At 43.0% G+C, this 22,914-nt stretch overlaps 1 protein-coding gene across 11 annotated transcripts in view; it reads left to right on the forward strand.

The window, feature by feature from the left end:
* Window positions 1-22,914, forward strand: part of sorbs2b (sorbin and SH3 domain containing 2b) — an 85,567-nt gene that overhangs the window by 45,179 nt on the left and 17,474 nt on the right. For 9 of the 11 annotated variants that reach the window (XM_046322881.1, XM_046322882.1, XM_046322880.1 and 6 more), the window contains 9 exons: window positions 3,708-3,774; window positions 4,594-4,644; window positions 4,821-5,064; window positions 5,600-5,714; window positions 9,036-9,122; window positions 10,067-10,099; window positions 15,741-15,790; window positions 16,580-16,881; window positions 17,284-18,984. In XM_046322881.1, coding sequence (XP_046178837.1) covers window positions 3,708-3,774; window positions 4,594-4,644; window positions 4,821-5,064; window positions 5,600-5,714; window positions 9,036-9,122; window positions 10,067-10,099; window positions 15,741-15,790; window positions 16,580-16,881; window positions 17,284-18,984 — 2,650 coding nt within the window. The remainder of the gene's footprint in view (window positions 1-3,707; window positions 3,775-4,593; window positions 4,645-4,820; window positions 5,065-5,599; window positions 5,715-9,035; window positions 9,123-10,066; window positions 10,100-15,740; window positions 15,791-16,579; window positions 16,882-17,283; window positions 18,985-22,914) is intronic. The other 2 variants (XM_046322887.1, XM_046322888.1) reach the window with 2 other exon arrangements.

The raw sequence follows: 22,914 nt of genomic DNA on the forward strand, positions 1-22,914 counted from the left end.
CAATTGGTGGCTGACTAAATACTTTTTTGCCCCACTGTATAGGCTAAATAGGGAATAGGATATATAGGGAATATGATATATTGGGAATAGGCTATATAGGGAATAGGATATATAGGATATATAGGGAATAGGCTAAATAGGGAATAGTATATATAGGGAATAGGCTATATAGGGAATAGACTACATAGGGAATAGGATATATAGGGAATCACCTAAATAGGCTAAATAGGGAATAGGCTATATCGGGAATAGGATATATAGGGAATAGGATATATAGGGAATAGGCTATATAGGGAATAGACTACATAGGGAATAGGATATATAGGGAATAGGCTAAATAGAGAATAGACCATATAGGGAATAGGCTATATAGTGAATAGGGTAATATTGTATACAGGGAATAGGGTATATAGGGAATATGGTGCCATTTGGGACACACAGAGTATACTGCTACTACAGTGGAGGACAGGGCTTACCTCTATTTCATACCAGGGTTCACAAGGTACTTGAGGTGCTTAACGTACTTGAATTTGGCACTCTGAAATTCAAGTACTGGAATACCTTGAAAAACAGACGTTTTCTCAAGTTGATACTTGAAAAGTACTTGAATTAAAATGAGAGGAGAACAGAAAATTATCAAATATTTTAATATGAAAAACATTACAAAAATATATTGGTCCTGCGAATACATTTCCAGGCAGACTACAGAGTTTTATTTCCTCATGTGTTTTGTGCTGTGTTTGCCAGGGGAGCTCGCTCATTCCACCCACACTGCCCCTCAGCCCAGGCAGGTACAGAACTGACTGATTAGGTGCCATCAAAAAATTGATAGCTAAAATGTTAGGCAAATGTAGATACAAGCCTGCCTGGCAAGATATTGATGTTTATGAATGGGTTTTGCCAGACCCAGCCTGGGATGTAGTGGAGGATAAACACACCTTTTTATTTGTGAAATAGTGTTTACGCACCTTTTTAATTAATTTAATTTAATTATCATTATTTCACTTATTACTATTATTATTGCTCAACGCTCAGAATGCTTCTTGATCTGAGTTCTAATTGTTGATCAACGCTCAGAAGGCTTCTTGATCTGAGTTCTAATTGTTGATCAACGCTCAGAATGCTTCTTGATCTGAGTTCTAATTGTTGATCAACGCTCAGAAGGCTTCTTGATCTGAGTTCTAATTGTTGATCAACGCTCAGAATGCTTCTTGATCTGAGTTCTAATTGTTGATCAATGCTCAGAAGGCTTCTTGATCTGAGTTCTAATTGTTGATCAACGCTCAGAATGCTTCTTGATCTGAGTTCTAATTGTTGATCAACGCTCAGAATGCTTCTTGATCTGAGTTCTAATTGTTGATCAACGCTCAGAATGCTTCTTGATCTGAGTTCTAATTGTTGATCAACGCTCAGAATGCTTCTTGATCTGAGTTCTAATTGTTGATCAACGCTCAGAATGCTTCTTGATCTGAGTTCTAATTGTTGATCAACGCTCAGAAGGCTTCTTGATCTGAGTTCTAATTGTTGATCAACGCTCAGAATGCTTCTTGATCTGAGTTCTAATTGTTGATCAATGCTCAGAAGGCTTCTTGATCTGAGTTCTAATTGTTGATCAACGCTCAGAAGGCTTCTTGATCTGAGTTCTAATTGTTGATCAACGCTCAGAAGGCTTCTTGATCTGAGTTCTAATTGTTGATCAACGCTCAGAAGGCTTCTTGATCTGTTCTAATTGCTCCTACCTCTGCGAACGAGTGGAATCATGAATGATTAATGTATGCTCATTATGTTCGCCTGCTCCCCCGGATTTGCCTTGTTAGCAGTGCATTCGCCACTCTGTCCAATGGGAAACTCCGCACACGACATAGACCGAGAGGTGAAACTAACTACCTCAATCCAGACCAATAGTGGAAAGTAGCGAGACGCCACTGACAATGGGAATTAATTTAGCATCCCTCAACTTCTGCCGTGTCCTCCAAACAACCCCCCCCCCCCCCTCTCTGACTCTCGAAGAATGAGTGTACAACCGGTAAATAATCACTGATATGTCAGTCAGATGTCTAGCTAGCTAGATTGCTCAAGGGCTCTGTTCATTAGCCAGGTAGCTAGCTATAACTAAGTGGCTAGAAGGATGAAGTTAGAAGCTAACGTTGCACGGAATCTGACCTCAGCAGACCTGAGCAGGAGCAGTTGACTGAAATTAAGCAAGCTATAATCAAAAGAGTTCTCTTAACAAAATACCTTTTCTTTATAAAGAGTAGTGAGACAGACAGTGGTGAGTCAGGCTGCAATGAAAGAGGCAAAGGAGATAGACAGAGAGAGGAAGCATTGATGCCAGCAGGGAGAGAGGTTAGTAGTATAATGGTTCCCAAACTTGGGGTCCGGGACCATGTTGGGTCCCCTAAAATGTAAATGGGGCCCCCTGAGAGAGTCTTTAATCTTATCAAACACATTAATAACTTGTTTCTCTTCAAATGGGTGTAGAATACAACATTTTAGAATCAACTAAGGGCCTTTTACTCTGTCGGAATTCACTTTCATGTCATTATGTGTTGGGACAGCCTGTGGGACCTAAAATTGTGTGAAATATGAAGACAATTTCAATGTAAAGACAATTTAATAGTATTATTTACTCTGAACAAAAACATACAACAATTTCCAAGATTCACTGAGTTACAGTTCTTATAAAGAAATCAGTCAACATCATCGGTCCTGACTTACCACTCATGTATGTAGTAAATAAGTAGTGAAACACGTATTATTGAGTAGAACCTGTTAGGTGGGGATGAATAGTAAGTAGTTGTTTTTTTTCATGAGGTTTTGGCGATATACTGCCATCTGGTGGCGACTAGAAACCATTGCATAATAGGAACTATAGCAAATTGATGGTCCTTGAAAATATACATCAGTACTTGAAAAAGTACTTGCCACTGTCTGTATGAACCCTGTATACTGTATTTATTTGTATGCGTATTTCTGCATTGTCATGATGTAGGGTGTATTTTGCTGCTAAATTAGACTAGACTACCAAGAGGGAGCTTAGTGCTTTGGGCTTATAACTTGTTATCTATTGATAATCCATAAGGACTTCTCTGTCAACTTGTGGTTAAGGATATTTCAGGAAAAAAGCTATCTTCTGAGCTACAGTGTAGCTTTGGTTCTCTACCACCACCAGAGAGATTTTTGCATAGATGAATAAAGGCTTATGTTGGTGTAAAACTCAAAAGGTGAAATGTTATAGCGTACATGTAAGTGGTTGCGTCCTATAAATCATGACTGTGTTCCTAATCTCCAATCAATGCAGGCCATCTGGCTAGGCCTGGCCGTCCCAGGACTGTATTGTGAGAGGAGAAATAGATTTTCTGTCCCTGGGGTGTTTTATGAAACCCTGGGAAAAAGCATGCCAACTTGAGGTCAAATTCATTGGCCAGCCTGCAAACAACCACTTTGTATATGTCCCAAATGGTATCATATTCCTTTCATAGTACACTACTTTTGACCGTGGCCCTGTAGTAGAGGGAATAGGGTGACATTTGGAACACAACGTATATCTCATTATGTAATGGTAACCTGATCTAATACATTGATATGTATACTAATACTGTGGATGTCTCTATGTGTCCACATCTCACTACTTTGTTTTGTGGGTGTTATTTTTGGCAAAACGGTCCAGAGGGGGTTTATGATTTTGTTGTATGTTTTTCTTAAAGACCGTGGACAGGCCAAAGGACTGGTATAAGTCCATGTTCAAGCAGATTCACGTGGTACACAAACCAGGTAAGAGCTCATTTCCATAATATCTTCAGGATGTAGTTCCACCTAATCCATCTCTCCACTTGGCCAGTCCCTGAGGAGAAGGGATTCTAAATGGGATAGTTTGGGATAAACTAAATGGGATAGTCCTACAGTGACATTGGCCTACATTGAACTACATACATACATACATACATACATACATACATACATACATACATACATACATACATACATACATACATACATACATACATACATACATACATACATACATACATACATACATACATACATACATACATACATACATACATACATACATACATAGAGAGAGGGGGGGGGGTGACAACAGCTGACTATTTGACAATAGAGCAGCTTTGCTCAGCAGTCTGCAGCTTAGAGAAATGTCATTACTGGGAATCTGACAGTGCAGTTCCTGCATAATGTGAGCCAGCTAGTACTGACCCCACAGGGATTACACAGGTCAGGGGTCACACACATTGACAACAATGACATTCAACCATATGCTTCATATTTGTTTTCATTATTTCAGCAATACCTGCACACACTGCATTGGTGGTGCCTTTTGTAATACCCATATTGTATTTGAAGATGTGTTATGAGCAGTCAATTGGCTCCTTATAGCAGCCTATACAAATATGATCATTCCTGTAATATATTCATAATGCATTACACATAGATGGTGTTGCCATTATCTTTGACCACATGTAGAATAGCTTAAGAAATGAATCACTGTATGAAAACAAACTAAACAGTCATTGCTTTTACACGATGAGTTGCAGTGCACAGCTAATCATCCTACTTTGGTGTTTATCACAGAAAATGAAAATATGGACCCATATAATACCACCCACACAGTAGTGAATACCGGTAAGAAATGTATTATTTCATCACATGAATCACACATGAATCAAAAGTCTGTGTGCTGAGTGCCTGGAATATGATAGAGATACATATGTCATACAAATTTCACCTTTGAATTCATGCCTACATTCTGGATTGCATCTGTTGGATGCATCTGTCACACGCATCTGTTGTTATTACAGATAGACATCATCGCTCAGCCCCAGACTATCGGCCAGCCAAGTCCTTGCAGACCCACGCTCCGCCCCAGACCCACACGTACCGGCCAATGACCAAGAGTGTGTCTGACAACAGCACATGCAATGTCTTCAGGAACACAAATTCCTTAACCTCGCCCTCACCCATGCCCCCCACACCCCCTCCCACACTCTCATCGGCACATGTTCGAGAAAGGGAGCGCGAGAGGGACAGAGGCACGGTAGACAAGTAAGACAAAATTATTTAAAAATTCCTATCAAGGGCCTCCCGAGTGGCAGCGATCTAAGGTACTGCATCGCAGTGCTTGAGGCGTCACTACAGACCCGGGTTCGATCCCAGGCTATGTCACAACTGTCCGTGACCGGGAGTCCCATAGGGCAGCGCACAATTGGCCCAGCGTTGTCTGGGTTAGGGGAGGGTTTGGCCGGGGGGGCTTTACTTGGCTCATCACGCTCTATCGACTCCTTGTGGCGGGCCGGACGCCTGCAGGCTGACTCCGGTCGCCAGTTGAGCGGTGTTTCCTCTGATACACTGGTGCGGCTTGCTTCCTGGTTAAGGAGCGTGGTTTGGCGGGTCATGTTTCGGAGGACGCATGACTCGACCTTCGCATCTCCCTAGCCTGTTGGAGAGTTGCCGCGATGAGACAAGATTGAAATTGGGAGGAAAAAGGGGGTAAAATACACAAATTGAAATTATTTAGCATGGTAACTTTTGGAACAAGTGGGCCACTGCATAATAAAATGTCTCTGTATCCCCTAACAAGAAACCAATATGGACCCCCTGACAGAAAGGTGGACACCAGGAAATATCGTGCAGAACCTCGGAGCATCTTTGACTATGAACCTGGGAAATCCTCAATTTTGGAGCAGGAGAGACAGGTAAGACCAGTCACTCGCCACTAAACTAATCCCAGCAAACCGAAATTGGTTCTGTGAAAGTTCCCAGAACATTCGTTAGGTTGTTGTAAATGCTCTCATAACACAAATATTGTCGTGCTGATTTTTTATATAATGTTTGAATGAAACATTCAACTGATATTGCAAGAACGTTCTTTACCTGGAAACGTTTGGGGAGTGTTCTGTGGTGGTTGTTACAGATGATGTGTAGAACATTTTAGTGAAAGTTAGGAGAACACTCCAAGGATATTTCATTCAAAACACATTTTAAAAAGTGTTATAAAAAAAACATTATTTCAGTGTATACAGACCTCAACTGATGTATGGAACCATTTTAAAACTACCTATGTTGGTTTAGATACAAGCATCATGAAGCCTCTAACATAATCAATTATTTTAATGTTTTTGGGATGTTGTCATCCTAATTATAGATAAAAACCCTAACTAGACCTTAATGGGAATCTTAGCTAATGTTTAGGCATTGTCCCTGGTTTGCTGGGATGACATTTGAACTCAACTAAATGACCCTTGTTGATATCACTCCTCCTAGCAGGTAATTAGCAGTGGACTGTTTCAGCAGCAGACCATGTGCCCTGCAGGGTTCATCTCATTAGCTGAGTGGTTTGAAATGCACCATTGTTCTGAGCCACTTACGTGGAACAGAAACATAGTTTATTTTGTGGCAGTATTTCATTTCAGTGGCGGTGTAATTAGACTATCAAAGGTATTTACTGTTTTCCTCTTTCCAGTAGGGGAGAGTGGGGTAAGTTTAGCCAAGTTTTACATTCAGCATCACTCCGTCAAGGGAAATATAATATTATTTCCAACAATGATATCTACATATATTTCAGGATGTTGTCTATCCTTGGAAATAATTCAGAATTCATGTAAATATGACAGTTTTGAAAACATAGGTTGTCCATTAAAAGTGGTCTCTTGGGACAACTTACTCTGGGTATGGGGTAAGTTGACCCGCGAGACAGTGTAAGTTAAGCTGCCTACACATTTCTGTACTGAATTAAATATTTCCACTACCTTTTTAAAACCATATCTATTTTTATTTCCCAAACACAATTCAACACAAACACAATTCATCACATTCACAATCACTGTTTTTGCCTTTTAATCATTTTTAATATTGTTTATTAACAAAGGCTTAACACCGAACAAACACTTTTTACTTTAAACACTTTAAAACATAGGCCAGGCACTGTCATTACCTCATAGCCAGGACGTTATTGTAAATAAGAATATGTTCTTAATGAACTTACCTGTATAAATAAAGGTGAAATATATATTTTTAAATATCCCAGGGATAATGCCTTGCATTACGCATGGGAAGAAAACGCTTTAATTTGCTCAATTTGCCTTTGGCTCAACTTTACCCTGTGGCCATAGGCTCAACTTACCCCAAAGCAAACATGTTGACTATAATAGCCCACAAAGCTACAAGCTGCACTTTCATGCTAGGTTTAGGACCTCATATTGAAGCTTATAAAGACTCCAACTGATGTATAGAACAATCTTAAAACTACCTACATTGGTTTAGATACAAGCATCAATAAACCTCTTAACACAATACATTCAGTTGACTTGATCAAAATCAGATTTTTGGACCTAACTTGCTTTTCATTTTTTCCATGTGTTTTTTTCCTTCACAGACTCCATGAAATGATTATCTCTTCCTGAGTATTTGGTCAAATTATTGATTTTGTATTGCTAGAAACAAGGGTGGCTCAACTAACCCTTTGGCTCAACTAACCCTTCACCTCAACGAACCCTTCACCCCAATAAACCTTTTACCTCAACTAACACTTTACCTCAACGAACCCTTTACCCCAATAAACCCTTTACCCCAATAAACCCTTTACCCCAATAAACCCTTTACCTCAACTAACTCTTTACCTCAACAAACCCTTTACCCCAATAAACCCTTTACCTCAACTAACTCTTTAACTCAACAAACCATTTACCCCAACAAACCCTTTACCCCAATAAACCTTTTACCTCAACTAACTCTTTACCTCAACGAACCCTTTACCCCAATAAACTCTTTACCTCAACGAACCCTTTACCTCAACGAACCCTTTACCTCAACTAACTCTTTACCTCAACGAACCCTTTACCTCAACGAACCCTTTACCTCAACTAACTCTTTACCTCAACGAACCCTTTACCCCAATAAACTCTTTACCTCAACGAACCCTTTACCCCAATAAACCCTTTACCCCAATAAACCCTTTACCTCAACTAACTCTTTACCTCAACAAACCCTTTACCCCAATAAACCCTTTACCTCAACTAACTCTTTACCTCAACAAACCATTTACCCCAACAAACCCTTTACCCCAATAAACCTTTTACCTCAACTAACTTTTTACCTCAACGAACCCTTTACCTCAACTAACTCTTTACCTCAACGAACCCTTTACCCCAATAAACTCTTTACCTCAACGAACCCTTTACCCCAATAAACCCTTTACCCCAATAAACCCTTTACCCCAATAAACCCTTTACCCCAACAAACCCTTTACCCCAATAAACCCTTTACCCCAACAAACCCTTTACCCCAATAAACCCTTTACCCCAATAAACCCTTTACCCCAACAAACCCTTTACCCCAACAAACCCTTTAATCCCAATTTACCCCAGTCTCCCCTAAGCTATATTACCTCAAAGCTTGCTTGAGACTGCGGACAAATACCATTGCAGTTCAAACTGAGGATCTGTGTTATTGCTTACAAGAAGTGTATTTTAAATATCTTGTTTCTGAGGGTTGAGATGATTCCCAATGAGTGTTGCTGCAGTGCATTCATGCTCTGTTTCTCAGTGAAAGTGTACTGTACTGCTCTGTGGATAGATCAAGGTTCATGTTGTGGTGACTTACTGCCCTCTGCTGGTGTGATCTTGAGGTTACCCTGTGAATGAATTTGGCTGGTTACGATGGTTTAAATCCTAAGCAACCTGCCTACACATTGTTTGAAGTACAATACACCAACATAGCTACTGTAGTAGTAGGTCAAAGCGGTGTGCTGGCAACCCTTGGTAGAGCATGGGTGAAGTAGGCATTGTGGTGCTCATGTGAATTTCCTTTCTTTTTCAGCTTGAAACCAATGCCTACTTTGTTTCTAATTATATATTACTTAGTACCTTTTTGCAATTGTTTTCCCAATGTTGCTGTTCATTTGCATCCATTTTACTCTGCTGTTTATCATGGATCATTCTCACCCTTACTCTGTGTTGATTTTCCTCCGCTCCTTCCTCTCTTCCCTCTCTTCTCTCCTCTCCACCCTGTCAATCCAGAATACTAGTAACTCAAACCCTACTGAGGTAGATTTAGAGGATGAGCCTTGGTATAAGTTCTTTGCTGAGCTGGAGTTTGGACGTCCGGTAAGTGAGGGCCTCTGTGGTTCTCTCCGTTAGCCAGCGCCATAAGGTGCTAATGTATCGCCCCCTGGCTGCGGCTGCTAGCACTGCAGCCCCATGGTGGGAAATGTGTGGCCATGTGTTAAGCTTGTGCCCCAGTGGGATGAACGTGTTGTGCACTATTAGCATAATAGCATGTCACAGGTGTCCCAAATGGCACTCTATTCCCTTTATATTGCATTACATGGAATAGGGTGTCATTTGGGACGCAAGCACAGTGGTTGTGTTTGTTCCACTGATGAGGAAAATACTTGACCTCTGCCTGAAGAGAGGCCAGAAATAACTGGCTGAAATGGGCAACAAAATATATAATAATTGTCAATGATGATGTCAGTCCACTGACGGGGACTAAAAATGTAATATTTCTGCTCAGTTCATCCAACATTTTAGCAACGTGTGATTAGGCTTGTGATTAGGCTTGTCGTTGTTTTACATGCTAGACTGTTTGGACCTCACAGCAGTAGGGTCAAGGCTGCACAATTCACTGATGTGGAACGCATGTTTGCAATGATGTCATTTAGCACAAGAGTAAATCACATGATCTATGGTGTGTAAGACTGCTTGCCATATACTCTTTGGACCTGCCTCACAGCAACTCCTTGAGCACTCTGAGAGCTTTCAACACATTTTCATTTGATTGCTTTTGCATGTTTGACAGTAGCTTCTTGATCGAGCTTGTTCATCCTTCCTTTTCTTACTTTTGCTGTGTTTGGTGTGTGTTGTGTTCACGTTTGGACAAGCATTCTCAAGTGTTTATTTCTTTGTACACACAAGAGTTGTGTAGGTGCACAGCTGAGTGTGTGAGTGATCTTTAACCATGTAACTCTCTCCACATGTTCCTTCTCATGATGCCCCTGCCTCCTCTTCCTCCACTTCCTCATCTCCTCATCCTCTGCCTCTGGGTTCAGCCTCCTAAAAAACGTCTGGATTATATAGTTGAGGTAAACATGCCACTGCATGCCTGTTATTCAGCCCCTACTGTTTATGTGGAGAGGTACAGCAGTAGTAGAGGTACAGCAGTAGTAGTAGTAGTAGTAGTAGTAGAGGTACAGCAGTAGTAGTAGTAGTAGAGGTACAGCAGTAGTAGTAGTAGTAGAGGTACAGTAGTAGTAGTAGTAGTAGTAGTAGAGGTACAGCAGTAGTAGTAGTAGAGGTACAGCAGTAGTAGAGGTACAGCAGTAGTAGAGGTACAGCAGTAGTAGAGGTACAGCGGTAGTAGAGGTACAGTAGTACTAGTAGTAGAGGTACCGTAGTAGTAGTAGAGGTACAGCAGTAGTAGAGGTACAGCAGTAGTAGAGGTACAGCAGTAGTAGAGGTACAGCAGTAGTAGAGGTACAGTTGTAGTAGAGGTACAGCAGTAGTAGAGGTACAGCAGTAGTAGTAGTAGTAGTAGAGGTACAGCAGTAGTAGAGGTACAGCAGTAGTAGAGGTACAGCAGTAGTAGTAGTAGTAGTAGAGGTACAGCAGTAGTAGAGGTACAGCAGTAGTAGAGGTACAGCAGTAGTAGAGGTACAGTTGTAGTAGAGGTACAGCAGTAGTAGAGGTACAGCAGTAGTAGTAGCAGTAGTAGAGGTACAGCAGTAGTAGAGGTACAGTTGTAGTAGAGGTACAGCAGTAGTAGAGGTACAGCAGTAGTAGTAGTAGTAGTAGAGGTACAGCAGTAGTAGAGGTACAGCAGTAGTAGAGGTACAGCAGTAGTAGTAGTAGTAGTAGTAGTAGTAGAGGTACAGCAGTAGTAGAGGTACAGCAGTAGTAGTAGTAGTAGTAGAGGTACAGCAGTAGTAGAGGTACAGCAGTAGTAGAGTTACAGCAGTAGTAGTAGTAGTAGTAGAGGTACGGCAGTAGTAGAGGTACAGCAGTAGTAGTAGTAGTAGTAGTAGAGGTACAGCAGTAGTAGTAGTAGTAGTAGTAGTAGAGGTACAGCAGTAGTAGAGGTACAGCAGTAGTAGTAGTAGTATTAGTAGAGGTACAGCAGTAGTAGAGGTACAGCAGTAGTAGTAGTAGTAGTAGAGGTACAGCAGTAGTAGTAGAGGTACAGCAGCAGTAGTAGTAGTAGTAGTAGTAGTAGAGGTACAGTAGTAGCAGTAGTAGAGGTACAGCAGTAGTAGTAGTAGTAGTAGTAGTAGTAGAGGTACATCAGTAGTAGTAGTAGTAGTAGAGGTACAGCAGTAGTAGTAGTAGTAGTAGTAGTAGAGGTACAGCAGTAGTAGTAGTAGTAGTAGAGGTACAGCAGTAGTAGTAGTAGAGGTACAGTAGTAGTAGTAGAGGTACAGCAGTAGTAGTAGTAGAGGTACAGCAGTAGCAGTTTTAGAGGTACAGCAGTAGCAGTAGTAGAGGTACAGCAGTAGCAGTTTTAGAGGCACAGCAGTAGTAGTAGTATTAGTATTATTAGTACAGTAGTAGCAGTGCCCCACCTGGCACTGAAACTACTCTCGGGAAAGACTGAAACTACTCTCAGGAAAGGTTGAAACTACTCTCAGGAAAGACTGAAACTACTCTCAGGAAAGACTGAAACTACTCTCAGGAAAGACTGAAACTACTCTCAGGAAAGACTGAAACTACTCTCAGGAAAGACTGAAACTACTCTCAGGAAAGGTTGAAACTACTCTCAGGAAAGACTGAAACTACTCTCAGGAAAGGTTGAAACTACTCTCAGGAAAGGTTGAAACTACTCTCAGGAAAGACTGAAACTACTCTCAGGAAAGGTTGTAACTACTCTCAGGAAAGACTGAAACTACTCTCAGGAAAGACTGAAACTACTCTCAGGAAAGACTGAAACTACTCTCAGGAAAGGTTGAAACTACTCTCAGGAAAGACTGAAACTACTCTCAGGAAAGACTGAAACTACTCTCAGGAAAGACTGAAACTACTCTCAGGAAAGGTTGAAACTACTCTCAGGAAAGGTTGAAACTACTCTCAGGAAAGACTGAAACTACTCTCAGGAAAGATTGAAACTACTCTCAGGAAAGGTTGAAATTACTCTCAGGAAAGACTGAAACTACTCTCAGGAAAGACTGAAACTACTCTCAGGAAAGGTTGAAACTACTCTCAGGAAAGACTGAAACTACTCTCAGGAAAGACTGAAACTACTCTCAGGAAATGCTGAAACTACTCTCAGGAAAGGTTGAAACTACTCTCAGGAAAGGCTGAAACTACTCTCAGGAAAGACTGAAACTACTCTCAGGAAGGCCTGAAACTACTCTCAGGAAAGACTGAAACTACTCTCGGCAAAGCCTGAAACTACTCTCAGGAAAGCCTGAAACTACTCTCAGGGAGGCCTGAAACTACTCTCAGGAAAGACTGAATCTACTCTCAGCAAAGCCTGAAACTACTCTCAGGAAAGCCTGAAACTACTCTCAGGAAAGGTTGAAACTACTCTCAGGTAAGACTGAAACTACTCTCAGGAAAGCCTGAAACTACTCTCAGGAAGGCCTGAAACTACTCTCAGGAAAGACTGAAACTACTCTCGGCAAAGCCTGAAACTACTCTCAGGAAAGACTGAAACTCCTCTCAGGAAAGACTGAAACTACTCTCAGGAAAGGCTGAAACTACTCTCAGGAAAGACTGAAACTACTCTCAGGAAAGACTGAAACTACTCTCACCAAAGCCTGAAACTACTCTCAGGAAAGACTGGAACTCCTCTCAGGAAAGCCTGAAACTACTCTCAGGAAAGACTGGAACTCCTCTCAGGAAAGCCTGAAACTACTCTCAGGAAAGACTGAAACTCCTCTCAGGAAAGACTGAAACTACTCTCACCAAAGCCTGAAACTACTCTCAGGAAAGACTGGAACTCCTCTCAGGAAAGCCTGAAACTACTCTCAGGAAAGACTGAAACTACTCTCAGGAAAGACTGAAACTACTCTCAGGAAAGACTGAAACTACTCTCAGGAAAGCCTGAAACTCCTCTCAGGAAAGGCTGAAAGTACTCTCAGGAAAGCCTGAAACTCCTCTCAGGAAAGACTGAAACTCCTCTCAGAAAAGACTGAATCTCCTCTCAGGAAAGCCTGAAACTCCTCTCAGGAAAGACTGAAAGTTTACTGAAAGTCTCTTTTACTCCCCAGAACACAGTCACCATTATTTGTTTTCTTTTTCATAGTGTTTCTTTGTCATGTCATTGATTCAAAGCAGTAGGTTAACGGGCAAGTCAGTTGTTGAGGCAACAGCCATTGTCAACTGCCATGTTTGCTTTTGAGAGTATTACATTATATACTTTGATAATGTGTATAGTCTATATGTCTTAGCTAGAGACAGTATTAGTCTTAGCTCAGCATTTAGGACTTCTGCTTTGCTTCAATAGGCTCTGACAGAGACCTTTATGTGGACATGTTTACTAGAGTATTAGGCTACATACTGAACAAAAATATAAACACATGTAAAGTATTGGTCTCGTGTTTCATGAGGTAAAATAAAAGATCGCAGGCATTTTCCATGTGCACAAAAAGCATATTTCTCACATATTTTGTGCCCAAATTTGTTTACATCCCTGTCAGTGAGCATTTCTCCTTTCCCAAGATAATCCATTCACCTGACAGGTGTGGCATATCAAGAAGATGATTAAACAGCATGATCATTACACAGGTGCACCTTGTGCTGGGGACAATCAAAGGCCACTCTAAAATGTGCAGTTTTGTCACATAACACAATACCACAGATGTCTCAAGTTTTGAGGGAGCGTGCAGTTGTAATGTTAATTTCTCTATCATATGCCGCCTCCAACGTCATTTTAGAGAATTTGGCAGTACTGTACGTACAACCGGCCTCACAACCACAGATCATGTGTAACTATGCCAGCCCAGGACCTTCAAATCCGGCTTCTTCAGCTGCGGGATCGTCTGAGACCAGCCACCTGGACAACTGATGAAACTGAGGAGTATTTCTGTCTGTAATAAAGCCCTTTTGTGGGGAAAAACAAATTCTGATTGGCTGAGCCTTGCTCCCAAGTGGCTGTGCCTATGGCTGCGCCCCTGCCCAGTGATGCAAAATCAATAGATTATGGCCTAATTTATTTATTTAAATTGACTGTAATTCCTTATATGAACTGAAATTGTTGCATGTTGTGTTTTATATTTTTGTTCAACATATATCCAGTTTCACCCACATTTTTTCTGACTAGGTAAAGTAGGTTAAAGTAGCTTTCCCCCTTACTGACGAGGTAAAGTAGCTTAAAGTAGCTTTCCCCCTTACTGACGAGGTAAAGTATCTTAAAGTAGCTTTCCCCCTTACTGACGAGGTAAATTATCTTAAAGTAGCTTTCCCCCTTACTGACGAGGTAAAGGATCTTAAAGTAGCTTTCCCCCTTACTGACGAGGTAAAGGATCTTAAAGTAGCTTTCCCCCTTACTGATGAGGTAAAGTAGCTTAAAGTAGCTTTCCCCCTTACTGACGAGGTAAAGTATCTTAAAGTAGCTTTCCCCCTTACTGACGAGGTAAAGTAGCTTAAAGTAGCTTTCCCCCTTACTGACGAGGTAAAGTAGCTTAAAGTAGCTTTCCCCCTTACTGACGAGGTAAAGGATCTTAAAGTAGCTTTCCCCCTTACTGACGAGGTAAAGTATCTTAAAGTAGCTTTCCCCCGTACTGACGAGGTAAAGGATCTTTTGTCTGCCAGTGAATGTTACAGTAACTTCTTTGAGATGACATCACAAATAAGGACTTAAACACTGTAAGGTAGGATTTGTTTCTTTGAATTGTCAGTAAGGGGGAAAGTACTAGATAGGTACTGTACATTGCTGATGTGCCATGTACAATGTCTGTACTTCACAGGCAGTGTGATGAATATCACTTCTGATTATACAGCGCTGTCTGTTTTCTGTCTATAGACCAAGTTTGCTATGTCTCTCATAACTTGCAAAGTAGCTATTTTACTATAAGAGTAAGTTACACACTCATCTCAAATAATAAACTTTACGTGGTCATTAAATGAATTATATGATGAATATATTGGAGGAAGCCACTGTATAAGTTATGGCAGGAGATAGGTGGCTAGGATATCGTATAATCAACCATAGAGCTTCCTGGACCTGAGAGGGATCGTCATGGGGGGTCTTGGCCCGTCCAATGACGTGTTTGCCTGTGCGGTAGCTGTCGCTTAGAACAGTATTTATGTTTACCGGTCACCAGTCTGTCACAGTGACACTCCATTCCTGGCAACCGGCATCAGGTCTACTTTTAAAGAGGGTTTTAAAAAATGTGCGGGGCTCTGTTGGGCAGAGAGAGAAAGAGGCAACTAATGAACTATTACCAGGCTTCTGCCTCAGTAGCAGGGGGAATGGTCATCTTCTCCAGCCAGGTGTACAAGGAGTTCCCTGCCTTGTTCGACATTGAAACTCTCGTAAGTGAATCATCGCTGTAGGTTTTTGACAGGGGAACATACCCTTTTCACAGTGACAGAAACCAAGGAAAAATGTTAAAGGTTGACGTTGGAAGGTATTTAATTCAGCATTTCATGGATTTTTCCAAAGCCTTGTGTTCTCAGACAGAGGCTGCTGTGAGAGGGTGCTGGGTATAGTAGCTTTCTGAAGGAGCTCTGTTTGTTTACACTCTGTCTGTTCACTTGGCACTCATCCTTCTCTCTGCTCGCTTTCAGAGTTCCCTCCAACAGCCCTCTACAGACAGGAACACAGACAGGTCATCAAGGTAAGTCAGATCCCTCTCTATTAAACAACCATTGATTCTCAAGAGTCTATAGCAAATTATGTTGACACATCTTTAACAAAATGGCCCAGACTCTTTGCTTTATGTGGAATTTGTCAGGCAACACCTTACCCAGTGTACTGTATATATGGAGCGGTGTGCACTGAGTGGGACAGCTGGAATAGCCGTGCCCTTGAGTGCTGTCAACTCAGCCATGAATCTCAGCCCCCCCCCCACACCTCTTCCACTGTGGCCCGCTAGGGCAAATCTATACTTGTCATCCCTCCTCACGGCTCTGTATTCCAAGTGGGCGTACTGTAATAAACATTATAGCCTACTGTAACAGTATGGATACAGTCAGTAGACAACTGTTATCTGAAGAAGAGTTGTTGATGAGGCTCATATTCACATCTCATACTGGGAATTATGTTTCATCCCATGAGGAGGAATGGTTTGTGTGTGGAATACTGGTCATTTTAAAGAACCCTTAGGAGGCATGCTGCTTTCTGGCAAAATAACACTAAACCGAAATTGATGATGTATGAAAATAAATACAAACGTAAGCAATTTACTGTTGGTCTATTTTGATTATACTACCGTTCAAAAGTTTGGATGCTTAGAAATGCTAACAACGTCTACACTGTATTTCTGGTCAAATGTATGTTATTTTAATAGACAAAACATTTGCTTTTCTTTCAAAATCAAGGAAATTTCTATGTGACCCCAAACTTTTGCACGGTAGTATAGCTTGAATTAATGTGTGGCAAACTCAGGACTTAACCTATCTATCAGTGTCCACAGCTCAACCAGTGACTACAGGAAGAGGAGGAAGTCCGAGGTAGCAGCCCAGCAGCCCAGACTAGCCAGCACCCTGACCACAAGCCAGAGTACATCCAGCAGCCTGTCAGGGCACAATAGCACCACCAGCCCCCACCCAGTCTCCTGGCCTGTAGAATCTCCCCGTAGCAGCAGTTACAGCAGCGGCCTCAACTCCTCAGGACGGCCCTCTGAACCCCCACGTAGCAGTAGTTACAGCAGTGGCCTACGCAAGCCTGTGGCAAGCTCCTCCCCTGCCTCCCCCTCCAAAGCCAAAGGTAGGGCCCATCTCTGAACCTCACTGGTTTGATAGAACTGAGAGAAGACAGATACTGAAACAGACCACATCAACAGTTGCTTAGACTTATGTATTTCAATTTAAAAAGCAGTGTAACGTTTGGCTTGGAATGAGAAGTCTTAAAATGTAGTGCATGCTTTGTGCATTAATCTATGAGGGCTATGGAATACTTTATCCTCTGTGTACTATTTCCTCTCTGTGGCTAACAACGGTCTGTCACTCAGCTATGTATAAACATTATATTCTTATCAGATTTTTTTTATTGTGTGTCTCTCTAACACCATTCTGTCCTCAGCTCTTCCTGGCTGATTTCCACGTGAACCTTTTAATGTCTTCTCATGTCTCTCTCTTACAATGCTGCTCTTGGTGGATATACCTTAAGGTGGGAATATTAGCAATACCTACTCAGCCCATTTCAGTTGTCCAGGTCCCTCTCCAGGTCCCAACCACAATACCTCACATAACTCAGTGTTTCCTTGTCTTAATGATGATGCTTTTGACTGTGTTGAGCCCCCTGAGGGCTCTGATGAGAGCCCTGATGTGTGCCTGAAGAACGGCTGGCAGGCTCATGTCCAGAGCCAGAATGCCGAGGCCTGGAGCTCTGCTGAGGAAAAGCCAACCTCTCCCAAACTCAAGTCTTGGAGCTGTGACAACCTCCTGGCAGAAGATAGAGGATGTCCGGGAGGTTCTGTAGGTTCACAGGTTCGCTCCGAGAGTGTATACTTCCTGTCACGTGAGCAGCAGGGCAAAGATCTCAGCGTCTGTGACAGCCCCCTGAGAGAGCGAACCCAGCACCACTCGGCCCACGATGCACCAGGCTTCCTCAAGCTGTACAAGAAGATGCACCACATCAACAGGCAGGATCTGATAGGCTCCCAAAGCTCCCAGGTCATCTGCTCTGTGAAAGCCCGGATCCTGGAGTACGAGAGCGAGCTGCACAAGGACCGGCTGGCCGGCTGGAGGGGCTACAGCGAAGAGGTGCCCCAGGACATGGTGCACAACAGGATCTCTGAGTTCGAGAGCCTCATCCAGAAGTCTAAGTCCATGCCCAACCTAGGGGGTGGGGGTGAGGGTGATATTAACCCAGGGGGCCCATCCGGGAGGGACAGCAGCCCCCAGCGATGCTTCTCCATCGAGTCCCTGCTAGACGAGGACCCCCCTGCCAGGAACCGCCCTGAGGGCCAGCCACACTACCCCAGAATCAACACCCCCACTACCAACAACTGTGTGCCCATCCACATCCAGATCACTGGAGACCACCACCACGTCTACCCCCAGAGACCAGCTTCCCAGCAGGAAGTCTACTCAGACAGTGATCACGACGCCATCAGGTCCCATCTCAGTGACTTCATCCAGATAGAGGGATCTTCCTTCTGTAGTGAGAGTGACTACGACCGCTGCTCTCGGACGTCGTCTGAGAGCCCCTACGGCTCAGGCCACTATCACCACCAACACCGTCATCATAACCTTAACCATAACCAGCAGAAGCACCTGGTCAGCAACTGTAAGGGCCGATGCCCTGCCTCCTACACACGCTTCAGCACCATGCTCAAACACGAGAGGGCCAAGCAGCTGACAGCCGAGGACCCAGAGTCAGCCCAGTCCAAGCTGGCCTTCCTTGTGAGTCCGGTACCGTTCAGGAGGAAGAGAGGCTCCCCTCCCCACAGCCACAGGCAGGCCGTCTCCACCCACAGCAGGCCCCCTCCCTGCTATAAGAGCTCCATGTACGAGGCTCTGGACGAAGCCCTGAGGGACATCTATGAACACATCCGGGCCGAGAGGAGGAGGGGAAGCCTGCCCGACAACAGAATCCTCCACAAGCTCCTGGACGAGCTGCTGCCAGACATCCCAGAGAGGAGCTCCTCCCTCAGGGCACTGGGCAGACACAGCCCCAGCCCGGGACCCAGCCCCGTCCCTGGGCCCCAGAGCCTGGAGCAGGAGCAGCCATACCCCTCTCAGCCTGACGGCATGCCCAGCCCAACCTGCTACCAGCCTGAGTACAGCCGCCTCTCACACAGTGCCTCCTATCACCTCACAGACCCCAACAACAACAGCCATGTCTGTGAAGACGACTACTACCAAGGTGGATGGTTCTCATAAACACACCCACCAGTCCCCTCCCATCTCCCCCGACCCACCTCTTTCTCACCTTATGGGTCGCCGTGGAGTGTTGTAGTTTGAGTTCTTTCCATTTCCCCTCCTGTCCCCTGCACCACTACCATTCTCCACCCGTCTTCGGAGTATTGTTCTTGAGTAGTGACCTGTGAGTGGTTCCATCTTCTGGAATGTCTGAGAAGCATGATTCCCTCCAGCAAGTCACCCGCCACCCTTAACTCTGTTGTATTCATCAAGTCAACCCCCTAACTCTGTTGTATTCATCAAGTAACCCCCTAACTCTGTTGTATTGATCAAGTCACCCCCCTAACTCTGTTGTATTCATCAAGTCACCCCCTAACTCTGTTGTATTCATAAAGTCATAACTCTGTTGTAAGTCACCCCTAACTCTGTTGTATTCATCAAGTTGTATTGATCAAGTCACCCCCTAACTCTGTTGTATTCATCAAGTCACCCCCCTAACTCTGTTATATTGATCAAGTCACCCCCTAACTCTGTTGTATTCATCAAGTCACCCCCTAACTCTGTTATATTGATCAAGTCACCCCCTAACTCTGTTGTATTGATCAAGTCACCCCTAACTCTGTTATATTGATCAAGTCACCAAGTCCCCCCCTAACTCTGTTGTATTGATCAAGTCACCCCCCCTAACTCTGTTGTATTGATCAAGTCACCCCCTAACTCTGTTGTATTCATCAAGTCACCCCCTAACTCTGTTGTATTCATCAAGTCACCCCCTAACTCTGTTGTATTCATCAAGTCACCCCCTAACTTTAATTCATCACCCCTAACTCTGTTGTATTGATCAAGTCACCCCCTAACTCTGTTGTATTGATCCCACCCCTAACTCTGTTGTATTCATCAAGTCACCCCCTAACTCTGTTATATTGATCAAGTCACCCCCTAACTCTGTTGTATTCATCAAGTCACCCCCTAACTCTGTTATATTGATCAAGTCACCCCCTAACTCTGTTGTATTCATCAAGTCACCCCCTAACTCTGTTATATTGATCAAGTCACCCCCTAACTCTGTTGTATTCATCAAGTCACCCCCTAACTCTGTTATATTGATCAAGTCACCCCCTAACTCTGTTGTATTCATCAAGTCACCCCCTAACTCTGTTATATTGATGAAGTCACCCCCTAACTCTGTTGTATTCATCAAGTCACCCCCTAACTCTGTTGTATTGATCAAGTCACTCCCCCTAACTCTGTTGTATTGATCAAGTCACCCCCTAACTCTGTTGTATTCATCAAGTCACCCCCTAACTCTGTTGTATTCATCAAGTCACCCTCCTAACTCTGTTGTATTCATCAAGTCACCCTCCTAACTTTGTTGTATTCATCAAGTCACCCCCTAACTCTGTTGTATTGATCAAGTCACCCCCTAACTCTGTTGTATTGATCAAGTCACCCCTTAACTCTGTTGTATTCATCAAGTCACCCCCCTAACTCTGTTATATTGATCAAGTCACCCCCTAACTCTGTTGTATTCATCAAGTCACCCCCTAACTCTGTTATATTGATCAAGTCACCCCCTAACTCTGTTGTATTCATCAAGTCACCCCCCCTAACTCTGTTATATTGATCAAGTCACCCCCTAACTCTGTTGTATTGATCAAGTCACCCCCTAACTCTGTTGTATTGATCAAGTCACCCCCTAACTCTGTTGTATTCATCAAGTCACCCCCTAACTCTGTTGTATTCATCAAGTCACCCTCCTAACTCTGTTGTATTCATCAAGTCACCCTCCTAACTTTGTTGTATTCATCAAGTCACCCCCTAACTCTGTTGTATTGATCAAGTCACCCCCTAACTCTGTTGTATTGATCAAGTCACCCCCTAACTCTGTTGTATTCATCAAGTCACCCCCTAACTCTGTTATATTGATCAAGTCACCCCCTAACTCTGTTGTATTCATCAAGTCACCCCCTAACTCTGTTATATTGATCAAGTCACCCCCTAACTCTGTTGTATTCGTCAAGTCACCCCCTAACTCTGTTATATTGATCAAGTCACCCCCTAACTCTGTTGTATTCATCAAGTCACCCCCTAACTCTGTTATATTGATCAAGTCACCCCCTAACTCTGTTGTATTCATCAAGTCACCCCCTAACTCTGTTATATTGATGAAGTCACCCCTAACTCTGTTGTATTCATCAAGTCACCCCCTAACTCTGTTGTATTCATCAAGTCACCCCCTAACTCTGTTATATTGATCAAGTCACCCCCTAACTCTGTTGTATTCATCAAGTCACCCCTAACTCTGTTGTATTCATCAAGTCACCCCCTAACTCTGTTGTATTCATCAAGTCACCCCCTAACTCTGTTGTATTCATCAAGTCACCCCCTAACTCTGTTATATTGATCAAGTCACCCCCTAACTCTGTTGTATTGATCAAGTCACCCCCTAACTCTGTTGTATTGATCAAGTCACCCCCTAACTCTGTTGTATTCATCAAGTCACCCCCTAACTCTGTTGTATTGATCAAGTCACCCTCCTAACTCTGTTATATTGATCAAGTCACCCTCCTAACTCTGTTTGATATTGATCAAGTCACCCCTGTTGTATTCATAACTCTGTTGTATTGATCAAGTCACCCCCTAACTCTGTTGTATTCATCAAGTCACCATCCTAACTCTGTTGCATTGATCAAGTCACTCCCCTAACTCTGTTATATTGATCAAGTCACCCCCTAACTCTGTTGTATTGATCAAGTCACCCCCTAACTCTGTTGTATTGATCAAGTCACCCCCTAACTCTGTTGTATTGATCAAGTCACCCCCTAACTCTGTTGTATTGATCAAGTCACCCCCTAACTCTGTTGTATTGATCAAGACACCCCCTAACTCTGTTATATTGATCAAGTCACCCCCCCTAACTCTGTTGTATTGATCAAGTCACCCCCCTAACTCTGTTGTATTGATCAAGTCACCCCCCTAACTCTGTTGTATTGATCAAGTCACCCCCTAACTCTGTTGTATTGATCAAGTCACCCCCCTAACTCTGTTGTATTCATCAAGTCACCCCCTAACTCTGTATTATTGATCAAGTCACCCCCTAACTCTGTTATATTGATCAAGACACCCCCTAACTCTGTTATATTGATCAAGTCACCCCCTAACTCTGTTATATTGATCAAGTCACCCTCCTAACTCTGTTGTATTGATCAAGTCATCCCCTAACTCTGTTGTATTGATCAAGTCACCCCTAACTCTGTTGTATTCATCAAGTCACCCCCCTAACTCTGTTGTATTGATCAAGTCACCCCCTAACTCTGTTGTATTCATCAAGTCACCATCCTAACTCTGTTGCATTGATCAAGTCACTCCCCTAACTCTGTTATATTGATCAAGTCACCCCCCCTAACTCTGTTGTATTGATCAAGTCACCCCCTAACTCTGTTGTATTGATCAAGTCACCCCCTAACTCTGTTGTATTGATCAAGTCACCCCCTAACTCTGTTGTATTGATCAAGTCACCCCCTAACTCTGTTGTATTGATCAAGACACCCCCTAACTCTGTTATATTGATCAAGTCACCCCCTAACTCTGTTGTATTGATCAAGTCACCCCCTAACTCTGTTGTATTGATCAAGTCACCCCCTAACTCTGTTGTATTGATCAAGTCACCCCCTAACTCTGTTGTATTGATCAAGTCACCCCCCTAACTCTGTTGTATTGATCAAGTCACCCCCTAACTCTGTTGTATTGATCAAGTCACCCCCTAACTCTGTTATATTGATCAAGTCACCCCCTAACTCTGTTATATTGATCAAGACACCCCCCTAACTCTGTTATATTGATCAAGTCACCCCCTAACTCTGTTATATTGATCAAGACACCCCCTAACTCTGTTATATTGATCAAGTCACCCCCTAACTCTGTTATATTGATC

Source organism: Oncorhynchus gorbuscha, linkage group LG23 (genome assembly GCF_021184085.1).
Source record: "Oncorhynchus gorbuscha isolate QuinsamMale2020 ecotype Even-year linkage group LG23, OgorEven_v1.0, whole genome shotgun sequence".
Taxonomy (NCBI): domain Eukaryota; kingdom Metazoa; phylum Chordata; class Actinopteri; order Salmoniformes; family Salmonidae; genus Oncorhynchus; species Oncorhynchus gorbuscha.